The following is a 21,007-nucleotide window of genomic DNA, read 5'->3' as shown; positions in this document are numbered from 1 at the left end:
ACTCTTGAAATAAGGAAGAATATAAATAATAAAATGGAATTATTAGGTTATTATTCATAGAGTGATTTTTTTATCATAATCCACTCAATTACTCATAGAATAAACATAATTTAAACTTTTCCTTTTTTGAATACCGTTAGTTACATATTATTCTTGAATTATTAACTATGTAATACTTTTTAAGTTCATCCCTTATGCCTGGTAAGGACGTCAACTTTGTTTTTCGAAAGGACCATATAATTTTAATTTAATAAATTGTTTGAGTTTTTATTTTTATAATAAACGACATTTAAATTTTTAATATAACTTTTGTAGTATTCCGCATAAATGTAACGATCTAGCGGCGATAGGGCCTACCGATAATTGTATGGTGAGTTAGTGTCTGGTTGACCCTCCGCCGTGCCGGGCCAGATTTACAAGTGATAGATTATTTTTTTGCGTAATTGAGGGTCGATTAATTGTCGAATCAAATAAATTATATTTATTTTTAATGAAGGTGTATTATTATTTGTGTCGTTTTCATTTTTTTCCCTACACTTTATTCTTTTATTAGATAAAAAACTTTAAAGTTTCAAATTTTTGAGTTAATATATATGTATATAACAGAAGGGATTACAAGTACAGAGAATTAATTGTTTTTTTATGACTGTGCTATCACAGATACGGTGCGTTTATTGTCAATTATGACTTTATCAATAGACATATTTTCTGTATTGCCTGTTGGTGTATTTATAAACTCACAACAATTTGCCTTACTGTTATTGATAATAAGTACCGTGTATCTGTGAATGTGACGTTAGAAAATAATAATTACCTACTTGCATTTGTAATTCTTGAAATTGAACAAGAATTATACAAGAGTATTAACTCAAATAGACAATTAAAATGTCTGGTGAAAATTTGATGATGGAAAAATAATTTTAACATCACTTATACAGTTTCAAAATTTACAATTTACGTATTATGGAAAATTAAATTACTCAACATTAAATTTTTTGTATTTAATCTGCACGAAAATAAAAAAACTATATAACATTGTAAGCAACTAATTTTAAAATCGTAATTTTTTTTAAATATCATGTATTTTAGATTATTTTATTATTCTATAAGTATAATACAATGTGTTATATTTAATTTTTTTTTTTTTTAATAAATTCATTTTATTAACTAAAAAGCAATTGCAGTTCATTATTTTCATATTTTTCACCAAAATCATTTCACTAAAAAAGTCGTTAAGTATTTAATTGTATTTATAATTTATACAAACTTTTATCTATTTAATCCTCTAAACACATTTCATTTCGAATTTCAAGAAATCGTTTTAAACAAAACTTGTAAAATGATTATATTAATACATAATATAAGTAGTACATATTACATTTAAGCAATGTTATACCAATATTTGTAATATTTTTAGTGCTTGAAAAAGTAGTAGAGAGACTTATATTTGTTTAAAATTTTAAATCATCTATTACTGAAGACTATTATATTCTTGTAGTATCTTTTATCCATTCAATTAATTAGTACCATTGAGTTTACTAATATTATTAACTCCAATTTTATTACTTATACTACTAACTTTCATAAATATTAACTGAAGTAAATTCTTAAATGATTTAATGCTAAAAATAATTTTTTTAAACTCATATCACAAATAATCTATTTGTTGAAATTCATAAAAATATATAGGAAATAAAAGTTCTACAGGCATAAAAGCAAAAATAAAATTATGAGTTACCTTGTGAGTGATATTAAAATACAAGATATTAAGTGACAAAATATATTTAACTTTACATGGCAATTATTCTTTTAAAATCAACAATTCTTAAAAAAAAACATTGAATAAAATAGAGAGAACAAAATTAAATGATTAGTACATATTTTGTTATACTAAAAAATAACTTAAATTAGTTTAAAACAATTTCAGAAGTACTTTTATTTTTTTTTAATCATAAAAAAAGTATTATTACTGAAAAATATAATATTTTTTAGACTATTAAATATTATGAAATAAATTTTTAGTCTAAGAAGAAACTTAGTATAATATTATATATTATGAAAATATATACAATTCGAAATTTTTTCATCTTATAAAAATGTAAGTGATTAATTATTTAAATTTTGTTTGTATCTACATAATATGAAAATGGCTATATAACATCGAAAAAAAATAAAAGTATGCATGACAAAAACTACTACAGTAATAATTTTATTTACTGTTTACATTCTATACATGATTAAAGTTTAAAAATAGCTAACTATTGATTTTAACAACCTAATGTAATTTTTTCTGAGGTAAGAATAGATACATGGACTACTTGATTTACATATTTAATAAGGTACTATTTCTGTTTATCCTTAATACCTTTTAAGGGTAATAACTTAATTTATTCAAATGGCAACCTACATATTTAATTAGTCTATAAAATAGAAAATGATCTAATTAAGAAAATGACTGGTCGATAACAATTTTTGGACCAGTATTAATTCGGAAATTATAACAATTTTAAAATGTAGACTGAGGAAAAGACGATGGTATTTTTATCATAAGATATTTTTCAGCCATTTTTCTTCTCCCGCCTTGGTATAAAAACGAAATAACTTTTAAAGTACTGGTCCAAAAGTTGTTTTCGGCCCGTCATTTTCTATTATTTAAGCTACTTGAATGTGAATTAAAAAAATCCTTATAAGGTATAAAGATGAACTGAAAAAGTGTTTAATAATTGATTAATAAAAATTTCTATAGAACTAAAAAAAGCCAAAAAATATATTACTGAAATTATTTTTATTTTGGAAATAATTCAGTGGCTTCTGTTGAATGAATCACTCTGTATAAGTGCGTTATGATAATTAATGTAGTCATTGGTTATGTATTGACAACGTTATTCATTTTAAATTAAAAATAGGTCAAGTGATTTTTTCAAAAGCATGTCTCTTCAGTTATTAAACTAGCAGTTTATTATTTAAACAGTGGTTATATTTGATACATGAAAAAATTCTATACTGGTAAATACTGTCAATTAAACAAATACATTGACACCACTTTTAGTTTTTTGTCATATATCAAAGATTATTAAATTAGCAATATCCATTATTTATATGGTTAAATAAAAATGATTTGATTTTTAAATATTTTTTATATTTGTATTAATGTCTAATTGTTCTTTTGCTTTTGTTTGAGTAAATGAGCTGCTTAGCTCAGCCGAAGAAAATCGTACTCTCATACTTACTATACTGAGCCATTGTAAACATACAGAGTTAATCAAATTAATCGTCAGTCTTCGTGTAATAAAATAAAACTTATTTTAACTGAAGACGATTAAATTTGTAAAAATAAGGGCCTCTTTAATAATCTATAGAATAATTTTCAAACGCATTTTTCTCGAATAAAAAGAAGTTGGATATATTATTTTCCGTATATTGAAAGTATTGCCTTAAATAATCAAGGTGTTAGACTTTTTATTTACATTCATATTTGTACAAAACATATCATTAAAAAATTACTTTCAGATTTATGAAATGAATATCTTTGCGTGATTTAAAACAGTACAAGAATGTTTTACATCATACTTATTAAGTCATTGGGTTGGCTTCTCTTTTGAAACTGTAAGGTTTCTTTTAAGATATTCTTGAACAAAGACCGGATTTTGTTAAATATACTTTTTGACTATATAGATTTACAGTTGTTATACACTGTAAATAAAAGGATCTAAATAATAGAAATTTCTAAAAATTGTATAAAGTCATTTATATATTAACTTTTCTTTTACTTAAACTTTAATTAAAAATTGTAAAAATGTTATTATCTAAAATTTCCAACGTCTTAAAATGAATTATTAAAAACAGAATTTCCATACTTCAATTATGTATTCAGATTATACATTCATTATGAATTCATATCAAAAGTTAATAAGAAAATTTGATTCCAAACTTCAACAAACTTAATTATGTACATAGCGATACCCATATAAAGTTTCAAACAAATATTTTAAAATTTATATCTTATTTCATTCTTAAAATTACATCTCTAAATCAGCTTGCGAACACAAAGTACTGTTGGTAAACTTTTTAAGTAAGGCAATCATGATACTATTGAAAGCAAACACAGCTTAAAAATTAGAGTTGTAATACTTTAAATTATAAATATAACATGATAAATGAACAATTTTGTGATACAAATAAGTACCGAAAAAACGAATACGAGTATAGACACTTATGTTTATCTTAATTTGAATAGATTTTTTCTGCTATTACCGTTTATATATTTTAGTCTGATATGCAAACATATAATAATGCCTAAGTACAATAAAATGTAAAATTATTTATAATTTTGACATTTTAATTTGAGCATAATACAAAATGATCCGTTTATCTCAACCCACTTATATTCTCGCAAAATTGATACAGTATTAAAAAAAAATCAACATTTTTTTAATAAGAATGACGTGTTGATAATAACTTTTGGACCAGTACTTCGGAAGGTATAATGATTTTGAACATAGACTGAGACTATTTATGCGTATATTAAAACGGGTATATTATTAGACTTTTTTGGCAGAACTCCTCCTATCCACGTATAAAAATGTTAATAACTTCCGTAGTAACGGTCCAAAAGTCTACGACCAGTCATTTTTTTATCAGATCGTTTCCTATTTATAAGCTAGTTAAACATGTATATTGCTATTTTAAAAGATAAAGTTGACTCCCCAATGTGTAATAATGGATAATTACTTTTAATTCATAGTTTTAAAGTTTTATAATTATTAATAAACTAATAACTCAATAAATACATATAAATACCTAAAATAACCTAACATTTTTTACATTATTGTATTTATTTTGCAAGTAATTGAGTCAGTTATAATAAATGGATTACTTCATTTATACAGAGTTTATGTAAGATATAATAATAGCAAAGGATAAATAGAATAGTACCTAAATTGAATTTAAAAAAATATTAACCGAGTAATTTTGCTATATCTCATATTTGTATTTCGATAAAAAAATTGTGAATAATTTTGATGAATATAATACCATAACTCGGTAGCTGATATTCATTGATTACATGGGAGTATTAAATTTGTATAAGTTTGGCGCCGTATTTCCTAAGTTCAATATAGAATGATTCATATTAAAATTTGTGAATAAAAAATATATACATTTTTGTAAAAAGTTTTTCAATAAAATGAATCCAAATTTTTGTAGTATAGAATAAAAAACATTTCAAGATAGAAAAGTATTATGACTATTTATAAATGTTAATAAAATAAAAACTACTTGTATTTTAATTTTTATTTATCAATGTAATAATATTGAGTTACTAAAAAACTGTTAGCAGTTAAATAGTATTTTGTAATAAGTAAACATAAAATTCAATTAACTTCACATTTTAAATAATGACTATCTCGTTTTTCCTACTATGAAAAATGTATTTTTAATCTTATTGATTTTTAGAAATATTTTTTAAGAAACTTTTAAGTGATTTCGATCAAAATCATGTAAGGTTTAAACTTGAAATGAGCTTAAATTTATTGAACATTTAGAACTTTGTGTGGATACTAGAATTAAAAATTATATACATCAAACCCTTAGTGGTAATAGCTCGTAATTACATTTTTTGTGGTAATAGCTTTTATGTACTAAAAATATCCGTTATTCTCACATTTTTAATTTAGTCATTAAGTGTTTTAATGAAAAAACACATATTTTCTCTATAAACTACAATAATATGTAATAGTTATGAATACATACATACATAAAAAAAAACTTGATAGTTAATTTTATTGTTTTTTTACTTTAAATAAAATTTGAAACGTAATAATTAGGTCTATGAATTATATGCATTTATAAATTTTGTTAAGTTAATCCGAAAACACCATTATCAGTCAGTACAAATTTTTATTAATCGACTTGAAACTTAGTAATGTGTTTATTCAGATGTTATAATCTTGGGAGATTAGGGGTTGAATTCTCCCCTAAAACGAAAAATATTTCTGCTTTACTATATAATCCTACGGCAAAGTTGCACAAACTTGGGACCCTTCAAATTGGCTCAAACAAAATGTATAAACGCATATAATTGACAGCCTCGTAATAATTAAAACAATTTTTGTGTTATAACCGGTACTGTTGACTCAACTAATCGAAAGCCATTTTGTCGAGTGAAGTCTCGTCTTTTGTAATAATTACATTAAAATTAATAAAATTAAAAGTAAAATAAAATGTATGGATTGTACGTCTCTTTTGGTTTCTTTGCTATTAAACAATGGCAGGTTTGAAATCCATCAACTTTGCTAATATTACAAACGCTTTTTCATTACAATTACATACAATGAATCACACAGTTGAGCCCGCGACGCAATCGACTGTGTTCCGATGTCACTCTAAAAATAAGCACAAATACTAATATACGTTCAGGTACAATATAACGTGTTAAGATAGCGCACACTAAATAAACAAACGCTGAAACACATAAATAAAACCAACTGCGACACGTCTTACAAGGATACACTCCGAGGAACCAATAAAGTATACAGTAGAATGTTCAGTAAGTAAGGAACGGGTTTCTATTGTTCTCGTTGTTTATAACAATTGATTTGTTACTTTACTTGCTGAACACGTTGTATATGATGTTTACCTGTAAGGTAAAACCTGTTTGGACGGGTTACGCTCGCAAAACCAAACTGTTAATATAAATTATTTTTAGCTTCGATGCGAAGCTGTAAGATATTAAATTTACTATGATATATTTTTTTTTTGTCTGTTATCACTTTTTCTCAGCTTTCACAGAACCGATTTCTTTCAACAATACGTCAAAAGATCACAAATTGTATCTAGTCGAAGATATTACCCTCAAAAATTAAAAAAAATTCCCTTGTTCCCCGTAAATGTGGGAAATCTCCAAAAAAATTACAAATTTAAAAATCACAAATTTATGACATTTTTTCATTTTTTTTTTACTCAAAACTTCCATATCTTTTTTAAAAATTATCAAATCAATATAATTTTTTTTTATAGATACGTGGGATATTTACCTATCATTTTGTATATATTTTTTTAATAATTAGACCCTTTACCTGGCCACAGGGGGATTTAAAATGACAACCTTTTCACAAAAAATTAATTTTATTAATTAAGCTTTTGAAAGTGTTCCGAAAATTCTGACACTTTTATATACATTTTATATTAAAGCTTATGTAATATACGTTAGTATGGAAAAAAAATTTCGAATTACATTTTGTCTTCATGGTGAAAATGTCTACTATATGTTATTTTTGTGTTAAAATTTTCCATTTTGTATTTTATTTTATTTTAAAATACCTTATAAAAGTTTTTGAGTTAGAAAAAAATTTTTAAATTATTTGATTTTTATCTTATTTAGATTCAATAACTTTAATAAATATCAAGGTCCCCATCACTGTAGTCCCCTTCGTTTGAAAGAATTTCTTGTTCATATTTAAGTTTTTTTCCTATGTGATTTTTTTTTATGACTCTCATTTATTTTCTTAGCTTTTAATTGACCAACTTTTTTTAACGTTACATCAAATGATTATGACTAATACACTCGACTGAATAGATTTTTTTAACAACATTTTTATTGGTTGTCTTAGATAAAATAAATCATTAAAATTAATTATGTTCTGAATATTTCAATCAAAGAATATTTTTAATCACAAAAAATAACTTAGAAATTATTACTGTTTTATATTTAAGTGATCTATTACAATAAACATGAAAAAAAATATTGAGCTTCTCTGATAAATTTACAGTAAATAGTAATTATAAAATTTCCTGACTGCATATTAATCCTAACAATACTATTTTTTTATTCTCATAAAATGTTCTATCTAATGTAAATTTTAAAACTTGCTTAGCTTAAAGTTATGGTAACATTTTCAACTTTTTTTATTATAAACTTTCAAAAATCAACTTTAAAATACCAAAAAAATATGTTAAAAATGATATTTTTACTGATTATATTTAAAATATTAAAAATCAAAATCTGTAATTATTTAAAAACAATTTTTTTTGTGTTTTTAATATTTTTTTATCGTAATAAATCATATCAAAAGAAATATTAACAATTTCTAGATAACTCTTGGTGTGTAAATAGATGATACAATTGAAATATTTAGAACTATTTTCCTTATAGTTATATCCTATAGTTTTTAACTCATTAGTAATAATATCAAAAATTATTGGTGATGGAATACATATAAATGCTGATTTTAGTACGAAAAATTGAATAATAAAAGTATCTTTTTTACTCTGATGACAATTTTTTGCAGACCATTTATTCATAATTAACAACAAATTATTATCAAAAAAATTTCTTTGTCACTTCAATTTTGGTATGGTAGCTAAATTTTCATTTTAAATTTTATTTTAGACTGAATATACATTGTATTTCATATTAATTTAATTATAGTTGAAAATTAATCTACATAAGACCCAACCATTTCTCACAAATAAATCAATAAATTTGGTACTTCATCATAGTCAATTTTACTACAAATGTTATCATATCACTTAAGTACTATATTTTAATTTATTTAAATTAAAATTTATCTTAAATAGTTGGATTCCTGAAATGTATTTAATTTAATTATTGTTTTAAATAATTTTCTGTTATCTCTAATTTAATTGATATAATATTTTGAATTAATTTTTCACTTAATTAACATTTTTTTTGCTCTATTTCCTTTACTTATAAATGGACGATTTTTATTTGTTTTAATAATATTTAGTCAAGTCAATTATTTTTTACTATATGAAAATTATCACCTATTTTATTATCATTAATTTTATTACATTGGAAAAATAAATTCTGTACATTTTGTTTTCAAATCAAAAATTATGGGTTAAAAATATGATAATATAAAAAAATATGATTTAAGAAAATTTTTTTGACCTGATTATATAAAAATCAAGTTTTTAATTTGATTTATTAATGTTACATTTTTGCTATGAGTATTATTTTTTTTAACAGAGGGTTAGAAATTTTTAGCAATTGATTTTTGTTAAGTTATCATTAAAATAAATTAAATTAAATTCATGAAGTTTTATAAACTTTGTATAGTTATTTACAACCTATATACTGTAAGCAAAAAATGTGGAGAGTGAAAAATTTATTTTTGTCGATTGAATAACTTTTTTTTTTAATGGTGCAACTTTTTTTAAATAATTATTTGTTAATAGCATACTCTTATATTAAAAAATTACCGACTAAAACGATTAAATTTGGCCAAGTGGTGGGTGTAATATCCTTCACAAACCCCTCTGAATGACGGCTCTGTATATACCTACATATTAATCATTTAAAATTGTTTTATCGAAAATTAATTTGTTATGAGTTAACATTAAAACTATTTTTGTTGTGTTTGCGTGGTGAAATAATGTTGTATTTCCCTGACAGTAATTCATTGATTTCTTAAAATAGATTTCAAAATATAGTCAAGGTTATACCAAGTAGGGTTAAAGTCATATGTGCTATTCGAATCTAATGTGTTGAAACGATTATTATTATGCACATTTAATATTTGTGTCATTATTATATCTACTAATGGTGTATTATTAGTAATAGTAAACCATTAGTAGGTTTTAAAGTTGTTGAAACAACGTACCAAAATGAATAAATTTATTTTTGAATTGAAGACGTCTAAAACACTGACTTTTTATACAACATTTAAAATGAAATGTATTAAAAATAAATCAGTTTTGAGTAAAATTACTCTCACTTTTTTACTTTGTTATACTCGGAAGTTTTTTTTTTAATTACTGTTCGTTTAAAATAATTACATGGTCTTGGGTAAACTATGGTCTGGATTTTAGTTGAAAGAAAATATCTTCCGTCAAATACTAATCACACATTCTTTGATATTTTAATTAAAACACGATTCTGATTCTGCGTATATCACACAAAAATATATTGAACCAAATGAAAACGTAGAAGACACAAAACTTGTGGTGTTTATTCAACGAGAACATAATTCTGTTTGGTACAGTGTTTGCAGTTTATTTTTATGAAACGGTACCGCGCATATGATTGAGTCGAAGATTAATTAATCTATGAATAAATTACACAATACGGTTGTGCCGCAGGTATCAAAGCTGAACATCGTTGGTAGTCGTGTTATCGATAGCAACGGTAGCGATTTTGCAGGGCTTGGAAAAGTTGGCGTCGACATCAGTTCGGCAGTATCCTCGCGCACGCCGAACAGTTTGCCCCTCCGTCGTCACCGCCCCTTTTGTCGTAGTCGCGTACACACGCGGACGGTAATATACGCCGGTTGACTGGTACAGATTTGAGTTAACACAATTTTTTTTTGTGTCCATTCGTAATCATTTTTTTTTTTAAGTGTCGGATTTCGTCGGTTTTCTGCGACCGTAACATATTATTACCGGTTGGTAATAATATGTAATAAGTATAACTTCACCGGTCATAGTCGGCAAGATGCCGAATATGTGCGGGTAGCATGGAATCCTAGATAGAAAAGCGATTTTTAATTGTGGAAGTGATTATTTAAATTCTATCGAAATCAAAGTGATTCCCTTTGATCGTTTGGAAATGCAAATGTTGTCCGTCAAGTTCTCCTGTCATGCCGTTTTCCGGTTAATGTTATTCGTTCTCACGGCGTTCATTTGTTCCGTCGATAAATCAGGTAACATCACAAACATACGTTTTTATATTCAATTAAAATATTGTTGATGATCATTACAAAGTCATAGTTTTAATAGTTTAGTGTTTAAGATAAACTTATGTTATCAACAATTTAGTTAACAATACAAATAAATAATGTAATATTTTCTGATTTGAATTATTTTTAAATTTTTAGTACAACTATATTTTAGCTATAGTACATTTACTTATTTAAACCTCATATTAATATATTGAACTGGTTTGTTTGTTTTAAATAAATTTTACTATTCATAAATAGTATGCTCTAATTAATTAAGTGTTAAACTGTTAAAAAAAAAGTCTTTATGATATCAATGGTCACTTTTCAAAGAGATACAATTGAATTTTAAATAAATTATTATTATTATTATTATGAAAACATGCGAAATAATGAAACAAGTTCATGTTTTCTGAGTATATTAAAGAATTCTCTAAGAAGAAGAAAATCATTAACAATAAATGAGGCGCTTGTATCGTTAAGGTACTAAGTCTCGATAAATAAATTTTACAGTAGGAAAAAACGATTTATTTAAACCGCATGGACTTGTGATAAGCTTCTTTTTGTTTTGAATGTATTTTCGATCTTGTATATTTTATTTATAGAATAAAAATTATGTTGAAAAAATGAATCAAATATATTATTCTTCATTTATTTTTTCATCGGATTATTAGGATGTATTCACTGTTTTTCATAAAAAAAGCGAAAAATTGATTTTTTGGACTTAGTACCTTTTCCATAACATCACCTCAATTAGTGGTGTATTTATGGGAAAGGGATTTAAGGATTTAACCCTCTCCTCCAGAGCAAAATCCTTAGTAGGCTACTGATAGAAACAAACATATATACACACAAATAAATTGTGTACGAATATGAATAAATAATTATAGTAATAACTGTTTACAGAAAATATATTGAATGAATTATAAAACTGAATTTGTTACAATTTGTAAAAGACATAGAACAAGATGAGATGAGACAAAATTTCTTAGATGAAAATTTTGCGATAGTGAGGGGAAAACAAAATGAAATTACAAAAATAAAATACTTCTGATGTATTATTAATTTTAAGAAACCACTTCAGAAATTCTGTAATCAATGGTGGATTAGAGTAAGGTCTTATTTATGAACTAGATAAATACCAATGAAAAAAATCTAAATGATATAACGATAAACATAAAACAAAATATACTAACTATTCGATTTAACTAATGTGTATCTACGTTTTTTAATAATAATTGTGTTTGCAAATCATAAGCGTAAAGCAGTAAATTTTTCCCAGTCATTTTTTAGTAAAAAAACTCCTAGTCCATATAAGAGCTCTCATCAGGGAGAAAAGAATAGAGCGATATGGCAAATACTCGATATCCCTCGTTTAGACAACTCTACAACAAACTAGCTAATACCCTAAAACACCAACTTCTAAAATTCAAATCAGTTCAGTGCCAAAACTACATTCGATCACTCAACGCTAAGGATTAATCATTATGGAGAGCCACAAATCGACTGACTCAAACTAAAGAAATTACCCCACCTCTTCGAAATGACAACGGTATCCTTGCATATCAGACCAAGACAATGTTACGGCTTTCACAAAAATATAAATTTTTTTTTTCTTTATTCCAAAAATTAAATAGCCTCATAGTATTTAACGCCGACTTGACCATGTACTTATAGTTTAAATATTTTCATTACATTTCTCCACTAGACTATAATATAAACTTCATATTTGTGATATTAGAGCTACTGTCATATTTTTTTTAACTTGTGAAAAATATGACATTGACCATTCTTTTATCAAGCCACAAATATGTAACAGAGAACTGTAATGAAATAAATTCTTTGATAGAAGAGCGGATTTTGAATTTTTTCCTAGGATTCTTAATAATAATAATATGTAGCAGAATCTTACCTATATATTATATAATGTTTAAATATCATTGCTTCCTCCGTAAGTCTAACACTAGTTTTATGAGATAAATGGTGTAAAATTTTATCAATTTGAACGTGTTTAATGATTTTTATAATTCGAATGTGTTAGGAGTATAATGTGTGAAGAGTAGATATTAATGTATTCTTATGTTTTTCATTTAATTTTTCCAAGTTGAACAATGCAATTTAACCCCAACGATGTATTTGGTTCCAAATACATCAATTTACAATAACTCGAGTTATTGTAAAGTGAGTGTTTTACTTTATCAAGATGATAGGTGTGAGTTTGAGAAGCCATAAATGTCATTAATAGGGAAATTGTACCTCGAAGCGAATACTTAGTTATTATCTAAATTAGCTTTGATACTGTACTGATAATAGTTTAACGGTTATGTAAATGGGCGATTTAAAATAACTTTAATGATAATTATTCACTCAATGTTCAATGAATGTAAGTCATTCGTTGGTATGTTATTAAATAGTGTTTTTCTGTCTATTATATATATTCACTAACTGTGCCACTTTTTCAAGTTGGGTATTCTCATTAATATTGTATTAAAGCTCTTTGAAATATCCATATGGTGTAAACTTTTTAGTGGAGTTCATGGTGAATCTATGCTCATATGTCATGCTTGATTGTGCCATGAACAACATAGGCTAAGGTTGATATAAAATTGCTTTTTGAACACGTACAATTTTATCAGGCGGGAACAAGTTAATTATTTTTCTTTATCAAGTTAAAAGTTTCTCTTGTAAAGCTGACTGTACTTTACAAATAAGGATAAAGAGGCTTTTATACATACGGCCATTTAAAAGGTTTATGTCCATCGTTATGATAAAGTTTAGATACGACTATGTCTCAAACAAATTCTGAAAGTAATAACGTACTTGCGGTTAATAATAAGTTATAACAAATTTTGTGGTGATTTTAAAATTTCATTACTTCTATTCACACGTTTTAACTTATGTGAAGTAGCTGAACTCGTACAGTGTTTTTATAGCCAATGTAATACGTGTTGCACAAAGAGTAAAGTTAATTTAAGTAAATTTTTTTTATCAAAAGTTAATAAAAGAACCAGCAAATCACAATTCACAATTTCTTTACATTATAAATGTAAAATTAATTCATTTTCGTGCGATTTGTCATTATAGAGAGTATTTAACAAAATTCCATAAATATTAACATTTACCTTAAGTATTACTTTCGACAGTTCTTACAATACATTTAACCGTAAAAATTCCATAAATATAGAACCAAGATTTGAATATTCCCAAAAATAACACTGTCGGTATTATATTATCGTTCAATTATAGGGCTTTGTCAGTGAATAAAAATTAATTAAATCAAATTTTTTATTTAAAATTGTTAAAAATTTAAAAACAAAATCAACAAGTTCATCTATTTTATAGACGAACTTGTTGATTTTATTTAGAAATACTAGATTTTAATTCTCAATTATAAATGAGTTATTGAAATTTAAATAAAATTTTTTTTAATTTTTAATAAATCTTGATCTACATAATCTGTCCGAGTATAGAAATCTAGAATTATAAACCGCTAAATTTTAAAGCAGACAATTTTCCTGTAGAATTTTCATTGATTTGCGGTAGAGCTTTAAAATTTTAGTGTTTCAAAACTTATCGAATGTCTTGCGCAATATATATATATATATAGTACATAGTGTGTAGTATATAGTATCTTGTTCGTATATAAAACATAATTAAGCGTATGCGAAATGTATGCCCTGGTGGTTAATACCTTTGTCGAATCTCACGAGAAATGTACGCTTTTATAGTTCAATAATGAATGCATTGAATTATTGTGTTTCGCTTAAATTTAAATTCACAGTGTCTAGAAGATATATGCGTAGCTCGTTGCGCTGTAAAACACAAGAATGTTTAGTTACGTGAGTTGGTGCATGCGAATCGGATACTTAGCTAAATGTTTCTTGACAGTTCTATGTAAAAATAATATTTTAATATCTCTCGCACTGTACAATTACTAGTGTACTACGATAATTTTGTCTCTATACATTTAATTTTTCGGTTAGTGAAGACTAAAATTTCGATTAAAAGAATCAAGTGATTCTGAAAATTCACATTAACTCTGTATCAATATTTCAAAACACACATGTCATGTAAACATCTTAACTTGTATTATTTATATTTCTGGAACTTAACACTAAAGTAAAATTACAATTTATGTTTAACATGCTTTTGGATACATTTACAAAGCATGACTGAATACTGCTGTTTAAATCTCTCATATATCTCAGATTTTTCAGCTTGATAAATCAAGCGGGTCAACGTCATACCCAGAAAATCCAGTCGTAATCTCATGTTTAGTCTATTCTAAGGTTATAAATAAAAAGAGCCCAATCATAAGTATACTCTTAAGTTTTACTTATAACTTTAAGATGTAACTAAGACGATGAATAGAAACGTTGATTGTTCTGTGTATTCTCCCCTGTACAACCACATATAGCTAATTATAATGTTCGCGAAAATTATATAATTGTTTTTTTTTTTTTTTATCAATTAGTAGAATGAATAAGTGAAATTATAAGTTAATCATTGAAAAATATAATGATATCGGATAGCTATGCAATTTTTTTAATTGTTGGTGTGCTGATCCATTTCAAATTAATCATTTTAGGCTTAATTTTTAACACGAAGAATAAGTTAAAAATATGAACAGTAACAAAAAATAGATAATTTGAGATTATACTAGGGAACCTATGTCAACATTTTATAAAAGTTTGGTTTTGAACTGTAGTTGAAATTAAAAACTCGCACTATATTTTAAAGTCGTTAATTTGATCCAAGTGTAAAATATTGATTTAATTTGAATATTTTATTTATTTATGGTTCATCCATTCGTAAGTACAAGTGAATGCAGTGTGAGTAAAACAAACTCGTTAATGATTTTTCATAGCTGAAACGGAAATAATTTTGATAAAGTTATTAAATTCCGCGTACTTAGTCACTAATGTCTATAACCCATCAAGTATGTAGACAAACTAGTGGTAAATGTTTTGTTGTGTAAATGATCTAGCAAAGACAAACATACGACCATTTAGTGTGTACAGGTACGATAATCTAATGTGTGTTTGCTTTAAACTTGCGTCTAATGTCAAAATAAACCTTTCAAGCATATCATCACAGAGAAGGCACGCCGTATAGTTTTAGCTAAACAATCGCTATTTCACAAGCATAAAATATATTCTATACTGAAAATATGTTGATGTTTTGTTGTTGACTAGAAAAAAAAAAAACTTAAAGTTCTTTTTTGAAAGGATTGTGCAGTAAAAAGAAAAAAATAAAATAGATAAAAAAATCCAAAATAAAGTGCTTGCAACCAGTGCTTAACACAAATCACAAGCAAAAACGTTGGCACTGACTTTACAGTCGGTTTCATAAATAGTTTTTTTTTTGTTTTTCTGTTTTTTCCTTCTACTTCAACTATTATTACTACTACTACTACTACTACTACACCTACCAGTTACTATCCACGACGGGCGTATTCGATATTCGTTTAACACTCGACCAATCCTTCCTTCCTACCGCTGCTGTCTAATGGTGGCCGGTTTTCGAACCTGAGCTATAAATCTTACTGCTGCGCACCCATAACGGTCAAAAATGAGTTGAGGAAAAACCTTTTCCCGTAATGGAAAAAGTGCAAAAATAATACAATACGACCAAAAAAACTTTCCGTCTCGACATAGAATTTTCGTTTATGGGATTTTAAACAAGCGATTGTTGGTGGATGTGGTGGTCAGTTAGAAGCTTTCCAATGCTTCTAATAAATAACTCTGAGTTATCCTGTCTGCCTCGAATGTCCTCATGCTTGTCGTTATGGAGGAAATACATTTTTCGATATATTATACATTTAGAATAACGTAAAAAATAATGACTAAAATTATGATTTCAAAAGAAATCGTACGAAATTTTAGAGCTATGCGCTGGATCATTATTAAATTTTCTGGTATTTCATATAAAATATTTTCTGTGCTGTGAATTAAATAATTATATTTTTTTAATGTATTATAACTCTTTATGAATTATTTAAAATAAATATTATAGATTTTTTATATTACCTATTCATATTTATGATTTTTCATATATATATATATTAAATAATTTGCATAAATAATAATATTTATTATTGTGTTTGGTAATACGTATTGTAGTCATTATTTTTTAATCGTCAATATACTGATTATTATTATTATTATGTATACTGAGTGACTGATTTATCATTAACTACTAGATTTTTTCTGATATAATAATAATTTAGTGAAATATTTTTTTATCTCAAGTAATGGTTATTTCTCGGGATATAAGTTACTAAATATTTTTAAGATTAAAACTTAATCGTTTATAAGAGAACCAACTTATAATAAAGTTATAAAATTTTGAAAAATTTTATTCATTTTAGTAGAAATTTAATGATTAATGATAAATTGCGACCTGTATGCAAAGTGATAAATTAAAAATACTATCCCCAATTATTTTGTCAAATTATAATTTTTTCATGACGATGTATTAAATAAAATTTTATTTTATTCTTATGAAAAAAGTCAACTGTCAAATTTTTTGTAAAAAAAATCAACTTATAAAATAAAAAATAGCTTTTTTTTTAAATTATTATAAATATTCTAAATATTTTGATTTAACAGTTACAATTCTACATAATAGATTTAATTCGATATTTAATTTTCCACATCAAAGTTATTAAAACTTAATTATAAATATCCATCAAAGTTTTAGGTACTGAAAAAGTTCTATGTGTGTAATCTAGGAATTAACTAATGTTACATTAAACAATAAATTACACGAAGGATTCAAACTTCATATATCTGTTGTGTTGACACACGCACAAAATTACTACATTTTCGTTATGTATGATCCTTTTAACTTTGCTTCTTTTTGATTTTTACACACTACGATGTATTGATAGCGTTGCAATTTCATTTATCGAGACTCTAGAGAATCTATGTATTAGTTATTATAGCTTTGATTTAATTAAATGATCAGATAATAGTTAAAGTATACTTTGTTGAAACGCTAAATGGTCAAATATTATAAATGAATATCAGGTGTCTAAATACGATGAGCTATAAGACATAAAAACATAAAAGTTTGATACAATTATTGTCTAGTGCAGCTTATTACAAAGCAGCTTTGTATTTTTATTCGAATGTTTTTTTGTAAATTTTTCAAGCAATCTTTTGAAAAATCACCAACATAATAAAGGGTCTAACCGGGTAGTATAATATTTAGCTTTTAGAGACCATTACTGAAATCGTTTGAAGTGACTTAGTATCGCGTAAAAGTCAAAAACATTCAACCATAACTTCGTTAGAAAACTATTATTAAATTTATGTTGAACAATTCAATAAACAAGTGTTCAATTGTTATATAATAAAGTATGGAACATAATCGAGTACTAATGTGGTTGAAGGCAGCTAACGTCGTTTATGGCAGTAAAAGAATGAAAATTGAAACTATAGGCTTAATTTGCTGTCAATATTGGAAGTGCGTTTATTTCAAAAAACTTTTTCGTTATAAAGTTCGAATAATGAAAATAATATTAACTAGAATTTTATGGAAGCTCTTGTTTCAATACATAAAAATGATATTTATTTAGTTTAATATTTTTTTGAGTATGATTTCTGAGATAGACTCATTATTTCTACTATTATTATTTTTACTTTTTAATAAAATGGATTTTTTAAGTATTACGTCTATTAAAAGATGTGTATTAAAAATAAATGTTAAAACTCCATTTTAATTTCAATTCAAAATAATCAAGTAATTAGTTTTAATGTTATGTGTTTATCTATTAGTAATATGTTTTTGTTTGCTAGATCTCTTATTTGGTTCATTAATATACTATTTATAAAATACCATAAACTAGAATGTAATCCGAAAATGTTTTTGTTTATATTTTAAATATATACAACATTTTAAAGTATCAATTAAATTTGTCACATCAAATAAATCACACTATACAAATATGCTTTTTTCATAAAATCTTTATACAAAACACACTTATACTATATAAAGAAATTATACTAAACCCAACAACTCTGTTATAACAATGACAAAGCGCAAATAATTTTATACACATCTAGTGAAAAATTGGTTCTTCTTATTTTTTTGCGTTGTAGATAGAATTTTATATTTTTCGTGCAAACGAACTGTAAAGTTGCAATGCATTCTTTAACACGCGATCATTTTTTGCTGTGTTTACGTATTTTTATGATAGAAACGGCATCTTTATTTCTACCACGTATCACGCACACATGTAATACTTAACGATATTGCCTGATTTATTGAGTAAAACTAACTTAAAGAATACTCCTTTCAATTTTCAATGAAGTATTTTTTAATAATCGAAAAAACAACAAATTATTCAATAATGATAGAAACTTGTAAGTTTATTTTTAAATCTCCATAAATTATCATAGTATTAAAAATCTTCAGAATAGAATTTATCAATAACAGACTTTCATAATTTTTAAAGAAAACATTTTTCAACGTATAATTACTGTTGATGTATATATAAGTATATCTAAAAAAGACGATTTATCAGTTTTTAATATTTAGAGGTAGTTTTAAAGATAAAATTTGTCTAGCGTCAACCTGTTTTTTATAATATTAGATCGAGAAAACATAAAATAATTTGACAAGTCAATATCATTTATTTTCTACTTTTATAGATAAAACAATTTATTTAGTTTGAGGAACTAGAACGTGTTTAGTACGGCGCGAATAAGTATAAAAATAGATTTTCATTATATACATTCTTTGTTTTCTATTAAAATGTTAAAAATTCAAATATAAGTTTTTAAGTCACGGTAAACATATTAAATGTAAAACTGTGATTTTTAAAAGTAATTTGGATAAGTTTTAACTAGAATTTNCCGATTTATTTAGTAAAACTAACTTAAAGAATACTCCTTTCAATTTTCAATGAAGTATTTTTTAATAATCGAAAAAACAATAAATTATTCAATAATGATAGAAACTTGTAAGTTTATTTTTAAATCTCCATAAATTATCATAGTATTAAAAATCTTCAGAATAGAATTTATCAATAACAGACTTTCATAATTTTTAAAGAAAACATTTTTCAACGTATAATTACTGTTGATGTATATATAAGTATATCTAAAAAAGACGATTTATCAGTTTTTAATATTTAGAGGTAGTTTTAAAGATAAAATTTGTCTAGCGTCAACCTGTTTTTTATAATATTAGATCGAGAAAACATAAAATAATTTGACAAGTCAATATCATTTATTTTCTACTTTTATAGATAAAACAATTTATTTAGTTTGAGGAACTAGAACGTGTTTAGTACGGCGCGAATAAGTATAAAAATAGATTTTCATTATATACATTCTTTGTTTTCTATTAAAATGTTAAAAATTCAAATATAAGTTTTTAAGTCACGGTAAACATATTAAATGTAAAACTGTGATTTTTAAAAGTAATTTGGATAAGTTTTAACTAGAATTTTTTTGTTAAAAATCTATTTTTCATGTCAGTGTGACGTCTTCATTGTGACATCAACCTCCAATAATAATATTTCATAAATTTTGGTAATTTTACTGATTTTATATTGTAAATTTTTTACTGTCACAAAAAAGTAACATTTGTTAAGAACTTTGTAATCACAGAAAGTTAGTCAACCTTTTAATATAAATCAAATAAACAATGTTATAAAACTATAAACTGCATAGTACGATAAAAGGTGATTAAAAAACATTTTAGTTCTTTACATTTTCTATGTAAACTCCATTTAGTTAAGAACCCAGTAATAGATACTTTTTTTATTCTTAATAATTCTAATTAATAATATTTATTCTTAATAACTCACATAATATACAAATAAATTATTAAAAAAAAAAAAATAATTTTAATTTGAATGAAATAAACGTACACTGTTATAGTAACACATTTATAAATATACATAAAAAAATAATGATTTAAACATCACTATTTTTGGACATAAATGTTTATTGATATCAGCCGCTAACAATTATATTTTTATTTATTTTGCATAATATTTGTCAGTGGTTGATATCGAGTAATTCAATTAATTATATATTATACAAGTAGAACTTGTTTTATTGTGATTTAATGTTTTTTTCCTTGAAAGTTGAATAGTCTGTTTGTTGAAAGGAACCTTTAAATTATTTGTATACTTATTGACGTTTATAAACATGAATACATATAATAAAGTTTTTATATTACACACTGAAAATTTCAGTGATGTATCATAAAAAAAAAAAAAATGAAATTTAAAACTTTTGTCACACTTATAAAAATATTTCTTCACGATGAAGAATTCGTATTTCTACAATAATTATTTGAAATACATATTTGCA

At 24.9% G+C, this 21,007-nt stretch overlaps 1 protein-coding gene across 2 annotated transcripts in view; it reads left to right on the top strand.

Moving 5' to 3' along the window:
- Positions 1-10,175: 10,175 nt before the first annotated feature.
- Positions 10,176-21,007, top strand: part of LOC126905437 (zwei Ig domain protein zig-8-like) — a 193,782-nt gene continuing 182,950 nt past the window's right edge. The window contains exon 1 of one of the 2 annotated variants that reach the window (XM_050685117.1): positions 10,176-10,661. In XM_050685117.1, coding sequence (XP_050541074.1) covers positions 10,568-10,661 — 94 coding nt within the window. In that variant the 5' untranslated portion in view covers positions 10,176-10,567. The remainder of the gene's footprint in view (positions 10,662-21,007) is intronic. The other variant, XM_050685120.1, reaches the window with a different exon arrangement.

This window comes from Daktulosphaira vitifoliae, unplaced genomic scaffold (genome assembly GCF_025091365.1).
Source record: "Daktulosphaira vitifoliae isolate Bord-2020 unplaced genomic scaffold, ASM2509136v1 Scaffold_4, whole genome shotgun sequence".
In the NCBI taxonomy this organism is placed as follows: Eukaryota; Metazoa; Arthropoda; class Insecta; order Hemiptera; family Phylloxeridae; genus Daktulosphaira; species Daktulosphaira vitifoliae.
The sequence above is the reverse complement of the archived record's forward strand: the minus strand, read 5'-3'. Positions and strand labels throughout refer to the sequence as shown.